Source organism: Phyllobates terribilis, unplaced genomic scaffold, assembly GCF_046119375.1.
Source record: "Phyllobates terribilis strain yellow unplaced genomic scaffold, ASM4611937v1 Scaffold_2__4_contigs__length_985480577, whole genome shotgun sequence".
Lineage (NCBI taxonomy): Eukaryota > Metazoa > Chordata > Amphibia > Anura > Dendrobatidae > Phyllobates > Phyllobates terribilis.
Genome location: NW_027362762.1, coordinates 293,928,509 through 293,950,603, shown reverse-complemented (window position 1 = coordinate 293,950,603; position 22,095 = coordinate 293,928,509). Strand labels below are relative to the sequence as shown.

At 40.3% G+C, this 22,095-nt stretch overlaps 1 protein-coding gene across 16 annotated transcripts in view; it reads left to right on the top strand.

The window, feature by feature from the left end:
• Positions 1-22,095, top strand: part of DOCK9 (dedicator of cytokinesis 9) — a 260,724-nt gene that overhangs the window by 180,333 nt on the left and 58,296 nt on the right. For all 16 annotated transcript variants that reach the window (XM_073664186.1, XM_073664183.1, XM_073664180.1 and 13 more), the window contains 18 exons: positions 130-253; positions 1,516-1,637; positions 1,729-1,818; positions 2,502-2,591; positions 3,371-3,486; positions 4,379-4,448; positions 5,106-5,231; positions 6,682-6,753; positions 12,891-13,037; positions 13,187-13,270; positions 13,467-13,578; positions 15,056-15,234; positions 16,361-16,471; positions 18,096-18,219; positions 18,355-18,488; positions 19,595-19,709; positions 20,301-20,367; positions 20,607-20,654. In XM_073664186.1, coding sequence (XP_073520287.1) covers positions 130-253; positions 1,516-1,637; positions 1,729-1,818; positions 2,502-2,591; positions 3,371-3,486; positions 4,379-4,448; positions 5,106-5,231; positions 6,682-6,753; positions 12,891-13,037; positions 13,187-13,270; positions 13,467-13,578; positions 15,056-15,234; positions 16,361-16,471; positions 18,096-18,219; positions 18,355-18,488; positions 19,595-19,709; positions 20,301-20,367; positions 20,607-20,654 — 1,931 coding nt within the window. The remainder of the gene's footprint in view (positions 1-129; positions 254-1,515; positions 1,638-1,728; positions 1,819-2,501; positions 2,592-3,370; positions 3,487-4,378; positions 4,449-5,105; positions 5,232-6,681; positions 6,754-12,890; positions 13,038-13,186; positions 13,271-13,466; positions 13,579-15,055; positions 15,235-16,360; positions 16,472-18,095; positions 18,220-18,354; positions 18,489-19,594; positions 19,710-20,300; positions 20,368-20,606; positions 20,655-22,095) is intronic.

The window sequence follows — 22,095 nt, the reverse complement described above, 5'->3', positions numbered from 1 at the left end:
GGCACTGTCTTATTCTGCCATCTTATTTGTTTAGGTTATAAAAAGTTTCCTTTCTTAAACCTGGCTGGCTGTGAAGAGGACTAATGTGATAAGTGTCATTTAAGACATGTTTTTTTTCCATTCTTACAGATTAAAATAGAGCTGCCCACACAGCTTCATGAAAAACACCATTTGCTGTTCACTTTCTTCCATGTCAGCTGCGATACATCAAGCAAAGGAGGCACTAAGAAGAAAGATGTCATAGAAAGCCAAGGTCTGGCCAAACAAGAGAATTAAGACGACTCTGGCATTTAATTACCAAGACTTATTTCTTTAATACTGATCAAAATAATAAATCTGAGAATCCCTATGACTTTATTGGGACTCTCACAAGAAAAAAATATTATTTTTGAAGAAAATAAGTATTTAAAACCAAAGTAATGGAAACTTTTCATAAACATTTTCCTGCTTCAGTACATTGGCCATGTATTCAACATATTGATTAGCAATAACCGCGTTTTCCACATACCTTTTTTTTTTAAAACCGTTTTTTTGCTGTTTTTCTAAGATTACACTCATCTGAACCTAACCAAAGTCATCTACTGATGGCATGATGATCACACAAGCCATTGGCACTGCCTGTATTTTATTTCTTGTTGCCTAAACTGAGTCACTATTACAGGGAATCTGTCACCAGATTTTTGCTAACCCATCTGAGAGCAGCATAATGTAGGAGCAGAGACCCTGATTCCAGCACTATATCAATTTTTGCTTTGTTTTCCTGCAGTTTTGATATAATCACGTGTTTTTTTCTGCTGCAGGTCTGGCACTTCTCTGTATATCTCTATCCCCACAAATGATTGGCTGCTTTCTGCCTATGCACAGTGTACACTGTGAAAGCTGCCAATCGGGGGTGGGGTTATACAGAACTAATGAATATGGAGGACTACATGGCAGCAGGTTTACTAGTCCTCTAGTGATAATCTCCTGCTGATAAAACAGTGATTTTATCAAAACAAAAGCAAGCAGCCTAGTAAAGTGATACATTGCTGAAATCAGGGTCTCTGTCTCTACATTATGCTGCTCTCAGATTAGGTGGCCAAACCCAGTAACAGATTCCCTTTAACACCACTTATTATTTAATATCCATTATATTTATTTGCAAAGATATCAAATTGTGCAGGGAGATGAACCATTTCACAATCCCGAGTGAAGAATATAGGTCTGATCTCAGAGGACCAGTAAGGGAGAGAGAAATGTATATCTCGTCAGTGGCAAATATAGGTCAGTGTCTTAAATAGCTGATGGGGAATGTGTGCTTTTGTGCGGTATCCGAATTGGAGCAGTTGACCATACAGGCAGAGATTCCTAGAAACATCTTCTTTATGGTCCACTTCTTCCACGGTGGATCCACATTGCTATTGCTTTATGTTCTTGTTCATTATAGAAATCTAGCCCAATTGTGTTTACTTTGGATTGATATGTTGGGATGGTATTTGCATGCAAGGTATGTGAGTGTGTTTTCTCTGCATACAGTTGGTTTTGCCTGGCTGCCCTTGCTGAAGGATGGGCGAGTGGTCACCAATGAGCAGAACATTCCAGTATCTGCCAACCTTCCTGCAGGATACCTCTGCTATCAGGAGCCTGGGATGGGCAAGGTATAAAGCATCCCCAGCTACATACAGTGAAAGATGCACGTGCTAATCATTTCATTATTAATATATTTTATTGTGCTATTTATTTCCGAAGCAACATTTTGGACCAGAAATTAAATGGGTGGATGGAGGCAAGCCATTATTAAAGGTCACTACTCATCTGGTGTCCACTGTATATGCACAGGTACTTATCTACATGTAAATGTATTTTATTTTTAACAAGATGATTTCTGCAGACAGCAATTATTGTTTAGTTATCTAGTGTTTAGGTTTGGATTTTTTGTAGTAAAACACGCATTTCACATTACTATACATGCATATACCGTATGTGAAAATGTTTACATATCTACAATTAAAGGGGTTGTCCCCTTTCAGAAAACTTTCTGCTAGAAGCTACAGGAGTCATACAAACACAAACTGAGTATTATTTAGCCTCCCCAAGTCCAGAGGTCCAGAGCCACCTCTCTTCTGCTGCCCCGGTCTCTGTATGCAGCGCTGGTGCTGCTCACTACTATGTGGTCCTGTGTGGCTCCTGCAGTGTCAGTGCGTGTATACAAGGCCAGGGATGCAATTCAGACTGAGCTCACTTTGGGCAAGCGAGTGCTGTCAATTAGGCTAAGGGGAAGTGCACAGCATGTTGATTGAGTGGGCGGAACGGTTCACCAAGCCCTTGGTCCCACGACAAAGGTGCACCAAGGATCCCTCTTTACATATGCAATAAATCCATTTTGTACAATTAATGAGGGGAAATCTATATTGCAAATGTGTTTTATAGACGCTAAGTCCCCTGTAGTTTAAGTTGAATTTAACTCCTGTTAAACTATAGTGATGTATAAAATGTAATTTTTTTTTATTTTTTGCATTTAGGATCAGCACTTGCACAACTTCTTTCAGTATTGTCAGAAAACAGAGTCTGGAGCCCAGGCATTAGGAATTGAGCTTGTCAAATATTTAAAGGTGAAACCAAATAATGATATAATAACATCATCTGCATATAGTTATATATTACTTTTGCAACATTGATAAGGTGCTTATCCAGTAACAGAATAACAGAATATTTGGCTTGATGTATCACTTCAATGACTTTTACGATGCAATAAAGTGAATATTGGAGTTGAGAAAAATGATTTGCAGGACCATGGTCCAGTAGTCCCTGGTTTAGTGTATCCGACACAAAGTCACATTTTGTTGCACTAGACTGGCTAATCAAAGAGGATGTGAGGCTTTGGTCCTGCTGCTGGTGTGGCCCCTGGACCCAGATCCTGCTAAATACTTTGCTTAACTTAAGTAGAATTGGTTTATTGGTGAGATGATATAATTACACAGAATATTGGATAGCCATATAAATTGATAAACATAGAGTTGGAAATCAAATTAGGGTCAGAAGATGAAGGATGAAATGTGAGCCAGTCAGCCGGAAGCATTTGCTGTATGTGCTATTCTCTTATTCAGTGTAGGAACACATGCTGCTTGATGAAGGTGATCATGTATTTAAAATGAATCTGTCAACAGATTTTTGCTATCCTGTCTGAGAGCAGCATAATGTAGAGCCTGAGACCCTGATTCCAGTGATGTGTCCCTTGTATGTGGGTTTTATGGTGCCAGGTTTACCTTGTGTTGGATTAGCTAATCGCCACCATTAGTGTGAAGGGAAGTAAAGTTCTAGTTCTACAACATGCTAGAAGTTGTGTTAAGCATGGCGCTTCACACTGACCAGCTACTTATTTGTTTTTCAGAGTCTGCATGCAATGGAAGGACATATCATGATTGCCTTTCTGCCCACTATACTGAACCAAATGTTCAGAGTCCTGACCAGGGCTACCCAGGAGGAAGTGGCTGTCAATGTGACAAGGTAAATCTTGGAGAAATGTAATAGATTTAATATATATATGTATGTGTGTGTGTGTGTGTGTGTGTGTGTGTGTGTGTGTGTGTGTGTGTGTGTGTGTATATATATGTATGTATGTATGTTACAAAGTCCATTTTATACTCATTGTCACTTTAATAAGTGTATGACACAGATGAGAACCTGTCTCTGAAGACCCGCCTGTGTAGTAAATACTCGTATTCCCAACGATAAAAACAATTCTGGAACATCTTTTCTTGTTATTCTTCCAAAATTGTTACATAAATTGACAGCTGGGTGTTACCAACCAGAGCTGTGTCCCTACACAGTCTCACACTGTACAATCAGTGCTGAGAGTATCAGGACATGGTAATGTGACAAGGACATGGTAACACCCAGTTGACAATGTAATCATAAATATCTAGGATGAATTACAGAGGAACAGTAAAACACAGAGTTCTGAGAAAAGATACTCTGGACTTCTTATTTGATTGGTAAATGAAATGTACTAAAGCAGAAGTCATCCACGGCTCTTCTTATGATTAGTTGGCCTGGCACTATGTCACATGCACATAAGGGCAGTTAATCAAAAGAAGAGCCGCTGATGCCGTCAGGTGAGAAGCGGTTCTCAGAGCTCCTGTCCAATGGGACAGATTTCTGGCGTGGAAGATGACCAGGTCCTGTAAAACGATTTGTGCGGACTCTAGTGATCGGTCCTATATTCATGCTGTATCATTAGATGTGGTGAATAGTTGCAATAATTACACATATGTACATGTACACTTGGCCTTTCTACAGCTGTATTTTCAAGCATAATGAATGTTTTGAATGGACTTTTTAAAGAAGCCGTTTACCATTTGCATAGCAGCTAAGGCTAGAATCTGGCTTCTCTTTATAGGGTCATTATCCATGTTGTTTCTCAGTGCCATGAAGAAGGGCTGGAGAGCTACCTGAGGTCATATGTAAAGGTATGTTGAACAATGGTGGCGTAGCTTTGTACATGACTTTTGCAATCAGCATTTGTTGTCTGCCATGTTGGACAATATTTCTAAAGAGGGTTGATTACTATGAACAAATATGGCCAGTGCTGGAAATTATCATTTTATATCCGCGCCTGTGTTTCGTGTGGATGAAGAAGAAAAGTTCTTTTTCACAATAGCTGAGGACATGTAATGCTTGTATTCCTGTGTTTTATACTGCACTAGATGTATGTGATCTCAGAATAAGGAATGTTTGATTTAAAAAAAAAAAAAAAAAAAGATCCAGGCACATGATGGTACTTAGAAATGCCCCCTGTAGGGTTACTGTACAATGTCCTGAAGAGGTGCATTATTCCTCATCGCTGCAATCTTGGCACAGCTAGTGCTTATGCTATAGATTTCTAAACTGTAGTACAAGCGAGCACTTGTGCGTAACTATTCAGCTGCATGAAATCTCATAGACTCCAGCTGTCGCATGTAATCCATTAGTTGCGCTGCAGAAAGTGTCCATGTAGCACAGCCCTTCCTCTGTAGACGTGTGAGCACAGAGACAGGTGACAGGTCTCCGTCTGCTTTTGCTAAACATGTTGTTCTACCTCTTGACGTATGGCCAGTTTCTAATATTCTTTAATCTGTATGTTCCAGTATGTCTACAAGGCAGAACCGTATGTCACGTCAGAATACAAGACTGTACACGAAGAGCTGGCCAAATCCATGACCGCAATCCTCAAGCCTTCTGCTGATTTCTTAACGTGTAACAAGCTTCTCAAGGTACAACTAAAGTTACGTGTCACACAGCGTTCATTAAAAGGGTTTTTCACAATTCCGGCCATTTAATCCTAACACACATTCCCTCTCTTAGGTCACTTGGAATCACTACTATAGTGCAAAAATGTGAAATGTCCGACTAATGCTAGACAAAATTATTTGTTAGCTTCTATTTCTTTCATCACATTCCCAGTGGCTCAAAAGCTTATATACACATGGTTAGTATTTGGTAGCATTGCCTTTAAATTGTCTATGGTTGAGGTCAGATGTCCACATTAAATATTGGACCAGTCACGACTGCAAATTGTGCATTTGTCTGCATTCCGGACAGGTGCCAGAACTGCATTTCATTGCATGTATTATTCTGGTTCATAAAGCAGATCAAATTATAACATGGTGTGATTTTTTTTCTATGTGCAGACCATCGATCTGCGTGGGAAATCGGCCATGTGCACTGGGACATAATGGGCTATAATGGGTCCATGTGCAGTCTGTAGTGCCTGGTTGCTAGTAGTTTTGCCCATTCCTCCTGACAGAACTGGTGTAACAGATTCAGGTTTTTAGGGCTCCTTGCGTGAACATGCTTTTACAGTACTGCCCATAAATTTTTGGAAGGACTTAAGTCTGGCCTTTGAGATGGCCATTTTGTTATCTTCACTCTGTTCTCAAGCCATTTTGCTTCATCATTTGAAATATGCTTTCGGCCATTTAGAAGACCCATAGTAGCTTTAAATTCCTGGCTGATGTCTTGAGATGTTGCTTCAGTATCTCCACCTATTTTTCCCTCCTTATCATGGTATCTATTTGCCACCTCCATGCTTCACTCCTAGGATGGTGTTCTTTGGCTTCTAAGCTTCCTTCTTTTACCTCCATGTATAAATCTGATGTAACAGATGCCTAGAGGTCCACCATTCTTTTTCTAATGTCTTGGCACATTTGTTTTTATTTTCCGATGATATCAAGCAAAGAAGAAAGTTGACCTTAAAATGCTGTCATAAGTTCACTTCCAATGAACTCACATCTTGCCAATTAGCCTTTCTGAAGCTTCTAACTCATAACATCGTTTTCTGGAATATTCCAAGCTATGTAAAGGCACAGGCATCTTGGTGTATGTAAACTTCTGGCCCACTAGAATTTTGATATAGTGATGTATAAATGAAATTATCTGTTTGTTAACATTTGTAGGAAAAACTGCTGGTCATGTATAAAGTAGATCTGTGAAAAAAAGTTGCTAAAGTTTAATGTGGAGGGAATAAATATAAGTTTAATGACTTTGAGCTAAGTGTCTGTAAACTTATGATTTAAGCTGTTTTATCGATTCTAAAAGGACAGTTGTAGATTTTTTACTAAATGTCACAAACATTATTCAGATATTACATATATATTTCTTTTTTACTGTTGCATTTATATGTAATTTAATCTGCTTACAAATTTCTGTATTATTTATTCGCAGTATTCTTGGTTTTTCTTTGAAGTCTTGATAAAGTCAATGGCCCAGCACCTTGTTGAGAATTCGAAAGTCAAAGTATGTACTTATTATATATAGATATGTTAGATGTGAATATTTCATATTGTTTCTGCAGTGTTATTTTTTCATATGGTTAAGTATGTCTGGATTGTATACAAAGTACATTGTTAACAAATATTACTGAGATATAAAGGATGGCACCAATTGCAGCTACTTTGCTCTACATGTTATACAATTATTGAGGTTTATAAGCTTTGCTAAGCTCATTAGAAGAAGGACTCTGAGACCTTTGGGTGGTTTCACACACAGCATTTTTTTCAAAAAACTTTGCTGTGATTTCTGATCCTTTTTTGAGCCAAAGCCAGAAATTCATTAAAAAAGAATGGGAAGTCTAAAGAAAGGACTTGTACTTGTCTCTATTGCTGGATCCACTTCTGTATTTGGCTTGAATGCTGCATGAAAAACTGTAGTGGTATTTTTGCAAAAAAAATATAATGCTGTGTTTCAGCCGCGCTTGAAGAGATATTTCACAGTCAGATCTCAATTGATCGGCAAGTGATGGTTAGATATATAATCGCTTACTACAGAGGGAAAAACACTTTCATAGCTTACAGCACAACTGTTTTCAGTTCTTTACTCCTCATGCATGTTGTTTTACATTATATTTTTATATAATTTTGCTTATTTTCTTGTGTCTTTCTAATATATACTGTAACATGCTGTACTGTTTTTCAGTAGATTTCGTAATGTGTAAAGTTGAACACTCTTCTCTATACCACAAAGTAATCCCTTTGGGCTCTGGGTGGCAAGTATATATAAAACCCGGAGTGCCACAATTAAGGTGAAAATTAGATGGTTGGTGTCACCACAAAATACAACCCTGGAAACAAATTTCCGTTTCCATAAATGAGTTTCATCCTGTTGCGGTTTTATTTTTAACCTCTGCAAAAGAATTTCTAGCTACAATGGAAGTATCCAAATATATATATATTTACTTGGATATTTTCATATATATATATATATATATATATATATATATATATATATAATATGTGTGTATGTGTGTGTGTATATATATATATATATATATATATATATACACTGCTCAAAAAAATAAAGGGAACACTTAAACAACAGAATATGACTCCAAGTAGATCAAACTTCTGTGAAATCAAACTGTCCACTTAGGAAGAAACACTGATTGTCAATCAATTTCACATGCTGTTGTGCAAATGGAATAGACAATAGATGGAAATTATTGGCAATTATCAAGACACCCTCAATAAAGGAGTGGTTCTGCAGGTGGGGACCACAGACCACATCTCAGTACCAATGCTTTCTGGCTGATGTTTTGGTCACTTTTGAATGTTGGCTGTGCTTTCACACTCGTGGTAGCATGAGACGGACTCTACAACCCACAGAAATTGCTCAGGTAGTGCTGCTCATCCAGGATGGCACATCAATGCGAGCTGTGGCAAGAAGGTTTGCTGTGTCTGTCAGCGTAGTGTCCAGAGGCTGGAGGCGCTACCAGGAGACAGGCCAGTACACCAGGAGATGTGGAGGGGGCCGTAGGAGGGCAACGACCCAGCAGCAGGACCGCTACCTCCGCCTTTGTGCAAGGAGGAACATTGCCAGAGCCCTGCAAAATGACCTCCAGCAGGTCACAAATGTGCATGTGTCTGCACAAATGGTTAGAAACCGACTCCATGAGGGTGGTTTGAGGGCCCGACGTCCACAGATGAGGGTTGTGCTCACAGCCCAACACCGTGCAGGACGCTTGGCATTTGCCACAGAACACCAGGATTGGCAAAGTCGCCACTGGCGCCCTGTGCTCTCCACAGATGAAAGCTGGTTCACACTGAGCACATGTGACAGACGTGATAGTCTGGAGACGCCATGGAGAGCGATCTGCTGCCTGCAACATCCTTCAGCATGACCGGTTTGGCAGTGGGTCAGTAATGGTGTGGGGTGACATTTCTTTGGAGGGCCGCACAGCCCTCCATGTGCTCGCCAAAGGTAGCCTGACTGCCATTAGGTACCGAGATGAGATCCTCAGACCCCTTGTGAGACCATATGCTGGTGCGGTTGGCCCTGGGTTCCTCCTAATGCAAAACAATGCCAGACCTCATGTGGCTGGAGTGAGTCAGTAGTTCCTGCAAGATGAAGGCATTGCAGCTATGGACTGGACATCGCCGTTCCCCAGACCTGAATCCGATTGAGCACATCTGGGACAACTTGTCTCGCTCCATCCAGCAACGTCACGTTGCACCACAGACTGTCCAGGAGTTGGCGGATGCTTTAGTCCAGGTCTCGGAGGAGATCCCACAGGAGACCATCCGCAACCTCATCAGGAGCATGCCCAGGCGTTGTAGAGAGGTCATACAGGCACGTGGAGGCCGCATACAATACTGAGTCTCATTTTGATGTTTTATGACATTACATCAAAGTTGGATCAGCCTGTAGTGTGGTTTTCCACTTTAATTTTGGGGGTGACTCCAAATCCAGGTCTCCATTGGTTAATAAATTTGATTTCCATTGAGGATTTTTGTGTGATTTTGTTGTCAGCACATTCAACTTTGTACAGAACAAAGTATTCAATGAGAATATTTCATTCATTCAGATCTAGGATTTGTTATTTGAGTGTTCCCTTTATTTTTTGAGCAGTACATGTAGTTGGTGGATGGAGCGAGACAGGTCTGGGGAACGGGCAGGCCAGTCCATAGCTTCAATGCCTTCATCTTGCAGGAACTGCTGACACACTCCAGCAACATGAGGTCTGGCATTGTTCTGGATTAGGAGGAACCCAGGGCCAACCGCACCAGCATATGGTCTCACAAGGGGTCTGAGGATCTCATCTCGGTACCTAATGGTAGTCGGGCTACCTCTGGCGAGCACATGGAGGGCTGTGCGGCCCTCCAAAGAAATGCCACCCCACACCATTACTGCCCCAGTGCCAAACCGGTCATGCTGAAGGATGTTGTAGGCAGCAGATCGCTCTCCACAGCGTCTCCAGACTCTGTCACGTCTGTCACATGTGCTTAGTGTGAACCTGCTTTCATCTGTAAAGAGCACAGGGCGCCAGTAGCGACTTTGCCAATCTTGGTGTTCTGTGGCAAATGCCAAGCGTCCTGCACTGTGTTGGCCTGTGAGCACAACCCCCATCTGTGGACGTCGGGCCCTCATACCACCCTCATGGAGTCGGTTTCTAACCATTTGTGCAGACGCATGCACATTTGCGGCCTGCTGGAGGTCATTTTGCAGGGCTCTGGCAGTGCTCCTCCTGTTCCTCCTTGCACAAAGGCGGAGGTAGCGGTCCTGCTGCTGGGTTGTTGCCCTCCTACAGCCCCCTCCACGTCTCCTGGTGTACTGGCCTGTCTCCTGGTAGCACCTCCAGCCTCTGGACACTACGCTGACAGACACAGCAAACCTTCTTGCCACAGCTCGCATTGATGTGCCATCCTGGATGAGCTGCACTACCTGAGCAACTTCTGTGGGTTGTAGAGTCCGTCTCATGCTACCACGAGTGTGAAAGCACAACCAACATTCAAAAGTGACCAAAACGTCAGCCATGGAGCATTGGTACTGAGAGGTGGTCTGTGGTCCCCACCTGCAGAACCACTCCTTTATTGAGGGTGTCTTGATAATTGCCAATTTCCATCTATTGTCTATTCCATTTGCTCAACAGCATGTGAAATTGATTGTCAATCAGTGTTGCTTCCTAAGTGGACAGTTTGATTTCACAGAAGTGTGATTTACTTGGAGTTATATTCTGTTGTTTAAGTGTTCCCTTTATTTTTTTGAGCAGTGTGTAGGCTTTTGGCTTGAAAAAAGTTCATTGCTGCTGAATTGTCGCCACGCCATATGGGCTAATTAAAGTCTACTATCTATATGTATGTACTGTTGTTTCTTTTTTGCTAAATTTGGCACAATAAGAGTAGATCCTACAGTTCATTCATCGCTCTCTTCAATAATCAGTGTATTTTACCAATAAGTTTTACACTTCTAGGTTCTTCCTCTTGCAGTGCTGAATAGTCATTGGTGTAAGGCAGGTCTTGGGTGTCCATGCCATGGCAACGCATCACCCCCCTTTTATGTTACAGGGGTGATGTCTGGTTTACAGGGTTATTCAACACCCTTGTGTAAAACCGCATGGATGCCACAGTCTTTATTTACAAGTGCACTTAAAGGGTTAAACATGCTGCACAAACTCTGTCCCCAGAGGGTACAATCAACCTATTTTTTTATATATCTGTAACTACCTGTATTCATTATGAAAAGATGTTCCTTCATTTCATAACTTTTCCATTGTCTTGTTCCTTTGTTATTCTTCTGAGAAATGTATCAATACATTAATCCATACCCTTGCCAATAGGGTGTTTTGTTGTTATTTTTGCACAATCTTAACAGTATCATTACAAACTAAATATTGTTTCAGCCAAGCGAAAAGCAGAATGATAATGTCCAGTTTTCAGTATATTTAAATATTGCCAGGAAAAATAGTTGAGATCTAACAAAAGATGATCCAGAATTGGTATTTCTTGATAAATACGAGCATTTAGTAAAGCAGAGATGTCAGAAGGTCTGTAATAAATGCAACAAATCTGATCTAAAAGGAAAGATCTTGCTTTAAAGGGATTTTCCGATGAACAAAAGTTCATTTTAATCAATAGATCTTGGAATGATAATAAGTTCCACAATTGGATGTGTTTAATAAAATGTTCCTATGCTGAGATAATCTTATAAATGTGCCCCTGCTGTGTACTGTGTAATGGCTGTCTGACCATGTACCGAACATGGTCTGATCATACCACTTCTCCTGGGCAGGGGAGGAAGCAAAAGTGTATACAGACAGGACAGCAGGGGATCACAGCTGATTCTTTCTTTGAAGTAAAACATTGTTTAAAAACAGGCAAGGAAATGTTTTACCTCACAAAAAGAATCAGCTGTGATTCCATACTGCAATGTCTGTATACTCTTTTGCTTCCTCCCTTGCCCAGGAGATGTGGTATGATCAAACTGTGTTCTGTACACTGTCAGACACAGCCATTACACAGTACACAGCAGGGGCACATTTATAAGATTATCTCAGCACAGGCAGGAACATATTGAAACATCCAGTTGTGGAAATTATTATTATTCCAAGATCTATTGATTATAATAAACTTTCGTTTGTGGGAAAACCCCCTTTAAGGCTGTGTACCCACTATGCGTTTTTTAAGCGTTTCCGCAGCAGCAATTCCGCTGCTGAAATGCTTAAACGCTTGGTAGAAGGTCTGCCATGTTCCCCAATGATAATCCGCATGTGCTCTGCACATGCTGCGGAAATTTCTGCTGCGGATTATCATCTGCAGCACTAACAATTGTTTGTCGGAATCGCTGCGTTTTTTCCGCTATTGACTTGCATTGGACCGCACGACATCTGCATCACTGCATCTGCAGATGCGGATACCATGCGGTTCAATGTGCGGATGGTACCCGGGTTTGGAGAAGAGGAGACTCTCCTCCAGACCCGGGTACCATAATACCTGTAAAAAAAAGAGTAAAATAAAAAATATTCATTATACTTACCTTCTGATGGACCCCGGTCTCCATAACGATCCGTCTTGCCTCGCCGGCAGCTCGCGATGGTCTAAAAAGGACCTGCCATGACGTGATTTAGTCATGTGACGGGTCACGCGACAAAATTACGTCATGGCAGGTCCTTTTAGTCCACCGCGAGCTGCCGGCAAGCCAAGACGGATCGGATAAGGACACCGGGGGCCATCAGAAGGTAAGTATAATTATTTTTTACCATTCTTTTACGGTCACACTATATAAATACATGCCGGGTGCATGGATTTATATAGTGTGACAAAGTTGACAAGCACTTTCCAAGTGATGCTAAAATCGCTTAGAAAGCGCTTGACAACCCGCATGCGGAAATGCATGTGAAGAACGCTTCACATTCGCATGTCCCTGGCAGGAAAACGCATGTACAATCCGCATGTACAATCCTCATGTACAATCCGCATGCGTTTTTTTCTGCCAGGGAGATGCAGAAACGCTCAGGAAAAAATCCGGAGCATTTCTGCATCGTGGGCACATAGCCTAAGTTTAGGTTTAAGGAATTTTGTTTTTGAGTAGGAAGATGTATTAAAGAAAGGAACTCGAATCCAGTTGGGCTAGTTTTTATACTTTATTTTTCATCTTTCCAGTTACTAAGGAACCAAAGATTCACTGCCTCTTTTCATCATGCGGTAGAAACCCTGGTTAACATGCTGATGCCACACATCACACACAAATACAAAGACAATCCCGAGGCTTCCAGGAACGCTAATCACAGCCTTGCATTCTTCATAAAGGTAATAAGGCTTTGTCCTTTATGTGTAGGGATAATGTTATCTAAACTGAGCGATTGCATAGTTGTGTTACTGGTAATGAAAAATGGTAATATTCTGTGTGAAGCGTTCCTTATGTATAGTGCAAATTAATTATCTGTTATGTCTTACAGAGGTGCTTCACATTTATGGATCGGGGTTTTGTTTTCAAGCAAATTAACAACTACATGAGTTTCTTTTCACCAGGAGATCCAAAGGTAAGCCTGGTCTCTCCTGTATTTTAGGCATAGTGTACAGTGTCGTCCGCTTTGAATGTCTATTGGGTGCACTCGAGTGCCACAGTTTTATCCTCTTGATTCTGGAGGAAATCTGGTATCCGTGTGAGGAGGTTTAGCGCCTCTATATCAGAATATTTCCCGCTATCATTGTGGTTCCTTTGTGTGATTTCTCCAGACGCTGTTTGAATTCAAGTTTGAGTTTCTGCGAGTCGTCTGCAATCATGAACACTACATTCCTTTAAACTTGCCAATGCCATTTGGAAAGGGTAGGATCCAAAGATATCAAGGTATTTATATCCGTAGTTCTCACGTAATGTGCCTAACAGATTGCTAAAACGATTCCTGTTCTCTGTGGGAGCAGTCTGAGTCTGCTAGTAGCGAGGAATATATATGGCCAGTTATCTGCCTCCCATTCATTCCAGTGGGCTAAATACTGCTTTATAACGGAAGTGGTCAACTGGGGGCCTCAAGACGTGGTCCTTGATTCCATTAAAAGGGTCACAATATATTAAGCTAGGACTACGTAAAAGTGTGGTCAAACAGACATATGTTATTTTTTTTTGGGGGGGGGGGTTGAGGGGAGGTCATCATGTTTTCATATATTTTATTTAGCAGAAAGCAAGTGTAAACAAGTCAAAACTACCAATATTTGTCCTTGTTTTGCCAAAATACTTAGAGCAGAAACATAAAAAAGCCTATACACAGGTAAATAATACACGCAAAACCACTTTTCAATGTCTAAAAAGTTGTACCATACCCCCATAGCAAAGGAGAAAGAAAAGTTGATTGTCTACTCTTTGTATGGGCAAAATGGGTACAGAGCGTTTGTGCCAGGCCGATATCCTGGAGAGGCAATTGTACCATGTAAATTTGCCATCAACTAGGAACCCCAGATGAGCCCTGTATTGTTGTCCCATTCATCGTCCATTGTCTGTTGGGAAGAAAGCCATAAAATGCTTCATTTTCCACTGCAGTAAATTTAGGGGGAAAAAAAACAAATCTTATTTTACAATTTTATTAGAAATACTATTCAGTCACCTGGATAAGCATCCAGTGTCGATCCAGAGGAAGATGAATGTAAACTATTTTCCATTTTTGGTATTTACCAATTGAAAAGTGTTAGATTCTTGTCTTGCTTTTATGCCGTAGTCCATCTCCATACCCTTTCATCCCCACTTTTTTCCCATTTTATTTAGTAATTGTGGTAGCTGCTCTATCTCTTACAACCAGCATTAAACATCTCTGTGTTGACTCATAGTGAAAACTGATATATTGAGAATCATGTTAGCAGGTAGAGTTTATTTTATGCGATTTTTTTTTTTTTTTTTTTCACTTTGTTTATTTTCATCAATTAGCGTTTCTTTCGCCAACAATGGAGTCATTAGACCCTTCTGTAGGTAGGTGCAGGATTTGCAGTGTTTGGCAGTTTTTGCAGTTCTCTAGTTTCAGTATTTTAGTTTGATGTTACATTATTTTATTTCTTCATCTATAGCAATAATAAAAAAAAAAAAGAACCGGAATCCAATTACTTGCCAGTCTTGTCATCCGATGTAGCGGGGTAGCTAACAGATGATGAGCTGTTTATCTTGTTATATGTGACGGTATTTTGAACGTGTTCCCAGTGCTACTAATGAGAGTGTCACTAGTTTGCTCCGCTCATATCATTAAACTGCTGACTGGTTTGCTACCAAGATATTCACTCTGTGAAATTCAGGAACATTATGGCTTTATTAGCTTTTAATGAATCCCTGGTTCCTCCTACAGATCTGCAGCTTGACTACACACTGACAGACGAGTTCTGCAAGAACCATTTCTTGGTGGGCCTCCTCCTGAGGGAGGTGGGAAACGCACTGCAAGAGTTCCGAGAAATCAGGCAAATTGCCATAAGTGTGCTGAAGAGCCTGATGATCAAGCACTCTTTTGATGATCGATATTCTACCAGAGTATGTGAAACCTGAGCAAGATGACCTTTACCAATATGAGGGATGCAGTTTATGGATTACTCATGATTAGTACTGTATATGATAGAAAAACTAGTGAAGTGCAGTGCACTCATAGAAAAGAACTAAAAAAAAAACCTTTCTACATTCTTACAATATTTTTACAATGAAAAGGCTTCTGTAAAATGTACAGTCTTCCAAAGATAAAACATAGTGGACACCCATAGTATTTATTATCTACTATTTGGCCACCACTCAATTAAAGGGAATATATTGTCAGAAAATGACCTATTTAAATCATGTTTTTTCAGTTATATGTAATTTTCTTATTTGTTTTTAAATCTTTATTAAGAAAAAAATAGAAAGGTCATTTTCTGGTGATACATTCCCTTTGAGCTGGGTTTACATTGGCATATTTCTCCCCTTAATGCGTTCTGATCTACGTTCCGTGTTTGTTATAGTCATTTTCTCCCCATACAGTCTGCATATTGATTGCATATTATCGTCAGCACATCCTCTGTTTACAGGTCAATGGTAATTTATAAGTTTTATGAAATCTATGCTGGTCCTCCTATATGTATGGATTAGCCAAGTTTTCACATGATGATAAATCTAGACCTCGTGTAATGGCATTTGCTATAAATGACAGCAAAATCGTCAGTACTGTTGTTAGCCTTCCCATTCTAAGAAATATTCTTTGCGCATTTCACTCTTTCTAAGTAATCTCATAAGGATTAGGGGGTGATGGATGGGATCATATTTCCAGTTTTGTGTACATTTTTATGGGTGGATCTGTCAGAATGTGCAGATGGCTGAGTAAACACTTTTGCACATTGCAGAATATTAACAAGTGCAGAGTGTTTTACAATCCTCCCACACATACTTTTTAGCAAAGAATAGGAGAATTGTTTAGATTCTGAGCTTTTTTGGCTAGAGAACCCACTGTAGCCATGTGTTTATGCTTATATTTTTCAGCATAAAGATTGTAAAGGGATGTCTTACATGAATTTGTTTTAGCCGTGAATCCAGAAGTAATGCAGCAATTAAAGGACATGTGCACAAGTAAATTATTTCTTTGCAAGAACTTTTAGAAAGCAAATCAATAGCATGCATCTCATTTCCATTTCAGAGCCAGCAGGCGAGGATAGCCACGCTCTACCTGCCGCTGTTTGGGCTCCTAATTGAAAATGTGCAACGGATTAATGTGAAAGAAACCTCTCCCTTCCCCGTAACTCAGAGTGTAAGTGCTGACTCCAGTCCAGGCATACAGTGGTGGCCAAAAGTATTGGCACCCCTGCAATTCTGTCAGATAATACTCAGTTTCTTTCTGAAAATGATTGCAATCACAAATTCTTTGGTATTATTATCTTCATTTAATTTGCTTGCAAGGAAAAAACACAAAAGAGAATGAAGCAAAAATCAAATCATTGATCATTTCACACAAAACTCCAAAAATGGGCCAGAAAAAAGTATTGGCACCCTCAGCCTAATACTTGGTTGCACAACCTTTAGCCAAAATAACTGCGAACAACCACTTCCGGTAACCATCAATGAGTTTCTTACAATGCTCTGCTGGAATTGTAGACCATTCTTCTTTGGCAAACTGCTCCAGGTCCCTGATATTTGAAGGGTGCCTTCTCCAAACTGCCATTTTGAGATCTCTCCACAGGTGTTCTATGGGATTCAGGTCTGGACTCATTGCTGGCCACCTTAGAAGTCTCCAGTGCTTTCTCTCAAACCATTTTATAGTGCTTTTGGAAGTGTGTTTTGGGTCATTGTCCTGCTGGAAGACCCATGACCTCTGAGGGAGACGCGGTTTTCTCACACTGGGCCCTACATTATGCTGCAAAATTTGTTGGTAGTCTTCAGACTTCATAATGCCATGCACACGGTCAAGCAGTCCAGTGCCAGAGGCTGCAAAGCAACCCCAAATCATCAGGAAACCTCCGCCATGTTTGACTGTAGGGACCGTGTTCTTTTCTTTGAATGCCTCTTTTTTTTTTTCCTGTACACTCTATGTTGATGCTTTTTCCCAAAAAGCTCTACTTTTGTCTCATCTGACCAGAGAACATTCTTCCAAAACGTTTTAGGCTTTTCTCAGGTAAGTTTTGGCAAACTCGAGCCTGGCTTTTTTATGTCTCGGGGTAAGAAGTGGGGTCTTCCTGGGTATCCTACCATACAGTCCCTTTTCATTCAGACGCCGACGGATAGTACAGGTTGACACTGTTGAACCCTCGGACTGCAGGGCAGCTTGAACTTGTTTGGATGTTAGTCGAGGTTCTTTATCCACCATCCGCACAATCTTGCGTTTAAATCTTTCGTCAATTTTTCTTTTCCGGCCACATCTAGGGAGGTTAGCCATAGTGCCATGGGCTTTAAACTTTTTGATGACACTGCGCACGGAAGACACAGGAACATTCAGGTCTTTGGAGCTGGACTTGTAGCCTTGAGATTGCTCATGCTTCCTCACAATTTGGTTTCTCAAGTCCTCAGACAGTTCTTTGGTCTTCTTTCTTTTCTCCATGCTCAATGTGGTACACACAAGGACACAGGACAGAGGTTGAGTCTCAAACAGTGCCAATACTTTTGTCCACCCCCTTTTTTAGGTTTGGTGTGGAATTATATCCAATTTGGCTTTAGGACAATTCTTTTTGTGTTTTTTCATTGAAGACAAATTGAATGAAGATAATAACACCAAAGAATTTGTGATTGCAATCATTTTCAGGAAGAAACTTAGTATTATCTGACAGAATTGCAGGGGTGCCAATACTTTTGGCCACCACTGTATGTCCTACTATCTGCATGCAGATGTTCTATTAACCATCTATATCATGAGATGACAAGTGTATTTTTCTTCCTTGAAGAATGCAAAAGATGACGTTCTACTTAACGCAGCCGCTGGAAATGCACTGGTAACACCACAGAAACCGGGCAGCACATTGGATAATAACCTCCATAAGGACCTATTTGGTGTCATCTCTGGCACAGGTGAGTCAACATGGCCCTTTTGTGGTAGCTTTTGGTGGGCATCCCCGTCCTCACCTAGACTAATTCTATACTCTATCAAATTAGCATGTTTTGTAGATTATTTAATGCTTAATTAACCCTTTAATTACTTTGTAGCTTCTCCACATACCTCATCCACTCCCAATATAAATAGTGTGAGAAATGCAGACTCCAGGGGGTCTCTGATAAGCACAGACTCGGGGAACAGTCTTCCTGAGAGGAACAGTGACAAGAGCAGTTCTTTAGACAAGGTATGTCTAGTACCATTAATTGTATTACCTTTTTCTGAAATATTAACCTAATAGTTCCCATGTAGCCACCCCTTTTTATGATTAGTACTGTTTTTTATGCCATGTATGTCGTCTTCTATTTACTCATGTTTCTGCTATACATAATGAGTATGACCATGTTCACATCTGTTTCTGCTGCTCACATTGCAGATTCTGGCAAATTTTGTTAAAAAACTAGTTTGGCGGACAGTTTTTTTTCATTCAAACTGATGGACACTTGTAGAGTACCCAGCAGATGCCATCATAAGTTAGTGTGGTACATGTGACACCCTTGGTGTCCATCATATGACAGATCCTGTACTGCATCGTGGTTTCTGTTCTCAATTGAAACCACAACGCTCATATGAACAGAGTCTAAGATGTTAGTTGTTTATCGGTGAGCTTGTCCTACTCTTGTATAGTGTCTAGAGAGTGCAGTAAATGGTTAAAGCCTTTCCTCCTCGCCTTTACCATGCATTCCCGGTGCAGAAGGACAGACTGTTCCGGAGGCATTCTGCACACGCCCTGCGCTCTAGTGGACAGGAAGAGGACTGCACACAGGCTGCTAAGAGAAACCGATACACTATGGATTTCTCTCTGCTGACAGTGCCTGTGCTGTCAGAGACTGCATTGCATGCTGCGGTTTCTCCCCACAATCCAGAAGAAGTATTTTATAATCTTGTTTCTAGTATCTGATTACATGGCATGTGATAAGTATCGGATACATCCTGACTATTGATAATATAGCATATCCTCATTTGTAGTGATTGCAGTGTTATTCTACCTTTCCTCCCCCTTACTGATTTCCACCTCTTTGATCTTAGAATGTAGTCGTTATAAATGCTTTCATTTAGTTTTCTTCTCATTATCCACTATACGGCCTTGTAAAACCTGTGGAATAATGGGATTTAATGATGAGCATTACTTTACTATGAAATCCGCCACTGCTATGGATAGTACCTTGATGCTTTCCGCTATGTGTGAATGCTTGCAGTGCTGCGCCTTTGTGCTCTCTAGATAACGTCTTTATCTGGGCTGTCAGTCCAGTGTAATAATGATGATAATTACTGCCTGTTTTACATTCTTAGAATCAGCACGGAGGCTCTTTAGGAAACACATTAGTTCGCTGTGACAAGCTGGAACAAGCCGAAATCAAAAGTTTACTCATGTGCTTCCTTCACATTTTGAAAAGCATGTCAGATGGTACGTAGTACTTGGGGAAATAGATCCGACTTAGGACGTTATATGCCATTATATCATAGGTTGTGGTACTTTAGATGCACTCAATTTTTATTCTTTTTACTTGTATTGGTGGCGTTTAAGGACTAACTAGAGAATTCCACTATCTGATCTTGGTGTAGGCCCCACGTTCCTCTCCTGGGACACTCTTTCCATCATGAGTAGTCATGCCGCTTTTTCGAGGAGAGATGGGTGACCTGAACATTGACCTGTTAAGTTTATTTTGGTGTTTAGGTTTCTGGGGAGGGGAAAGCCTTTGTAAAGGTTCACACGATTTAGGATTCGGAGACCCCAATATGCCATTTTTCATAAATACCTTTATGGCTCTTTCATTGCTCAAATCAACTGTAACGTGTACCACGGAAAGAGTCTGTACAGACTGTGCTGAATACTGATCATCGGTAATTTTACTCCTCTGGTTAGTTTAATGCTGCTCCCAAATAATGAAATCTCTTACCGTAAGCATATATTCATGTCCAATGCATAATGTCCAATGCATGTCCAGAATAACAGCTAAGTAATAGTTAATAATCTTTCCTTCATTTTGTTCTTCAGACGCACTGTTTACATATTGGAACAAAGCCACATCATCAGAACTGATGGACTTTTTCACCATCTCAGAGTATGTACCTTTATTTCATCGTAACCTATAAGTTATAATCTGCATATTGTCTGTTACTGCAATTCTAGAAATGAAAATAATACATTAAATTTAGAAATAAAAAAAAGTTTCTTTGAGGTATAATCAGTAAATTTTGTTTTTTTTTTTCACATATAACTACTTTACAAATCCCTTTCTTCCTGTTCCCTATTATAACATTGTCATATTTCACTAATCTTTTGTGTGATCTGTCTCTACAGAGTATGCCTCCATCAGTTCCAGTATATGGGCAAGCGATACATTGCCAGGTATAGTGTTACATTGAGCTGTGTGGAGACCATGACACCTCTGTATATAACTGCCTCCAGACTGGATTTTTTGTATTTCTGTTTAAAAGTAACTAAACTTTTTTTTTAATTTAATTATCACCCAAGCATTGCAAACTTTTGTGTAATATACTTCATTACCTTCTTTTGCTTCCTTCTCTCCCAAACCCTATTCTGCAGTGCTGTGTCCATGCCCAGTTCATGCTCTTTTAGATGCTCTTTACGACTGCTGCTCGTCAAAGATCTGTACACTATATTCTTACAATCAGAATAGGGGACTGACGCTGTGTGAGCCTCTCTCATCCTAACCCTTGTATTCAGGAGAATTCCCATACACAGACTGAATATAGTGTACTACTTATTCTCATTATTGAGCAGCAGTTGAAAGGAGCTTCTAAAGGGGCATGAACTTGGCACTAAAACAGCACTGCAGTTTGGTGTGTTGTAGAGAAAGAGGCAAAATAAGGTAATGATGTATATTACAAAAATTCATAATGTTGCAAAGGCTGCAACAAAGGTTTAGTCACTCTTTAGTTATGATGTTCTCTGGCCTATATTAAATTCCAGAGACATTGCAGTAATTATCAGGATTTCTTCATGACATCTACATTTACATACAGAGATATTTTGACAGTGTAGGTTTGTGCTAAATAAACTGTAACTTCCTATGAGTAGAGAAGTTTTATAGTCTCAGATAAAGAATCATTATACACATAATATATGCAGTTTATGATATTTTTTTAACATGAAGCAGGTTGTATAATGAGGGTATTGGTTTTTTTTCTTAGTACATATCATTAGATTCATGGAAAATAATTTATAAGTACAGTATGAGGTTGGCGGATTGATTATTGTTCTACCCATGGTAATTGAATGAATATTTTTCATATGATCAGTTTGTCCAGTATGTTAAGAAACTAAACAGCAGGCATTGTGTTAAAGTAAAAATAGCCAACACTTACCTTCCTTGCCCTCCTGTGGTCTTTATTGGCCTTTGTTTGCTTGTCTCAAAGTGATGACATGCTGTACATTCATATAAGCTGGCCTCGGTGGTCTAGTGCCATACATACCCAGGCTAAGAGCAGAAAAATACCGGCACCTCTGCACCATTCATAGCCCTTGCAGCATACCAGTATATCCGTGGGATTCTATTACACACCTCCTCCCGCTTTTAACCGGGTGCTACAGTGAAGAAAGTCTATGCTAAAGTCCTTGCAAGAGAAAAAAGAGTAGCACTCACCGGTAAATGTAAGAAACACTCCTTTATTCTTGATCCATGGTAAAAACAGACGGTCAGGGGAGCATGTGATGCACTGTTAGGACGACGGCCGTTTTGCTCTCCGGCGCTTCAACGGGTCCTGTTTTGGAACAAGATCAAGAATAAAGGAGTGTTTTAACATTTACCGGTGAGTGCTACTCTTTT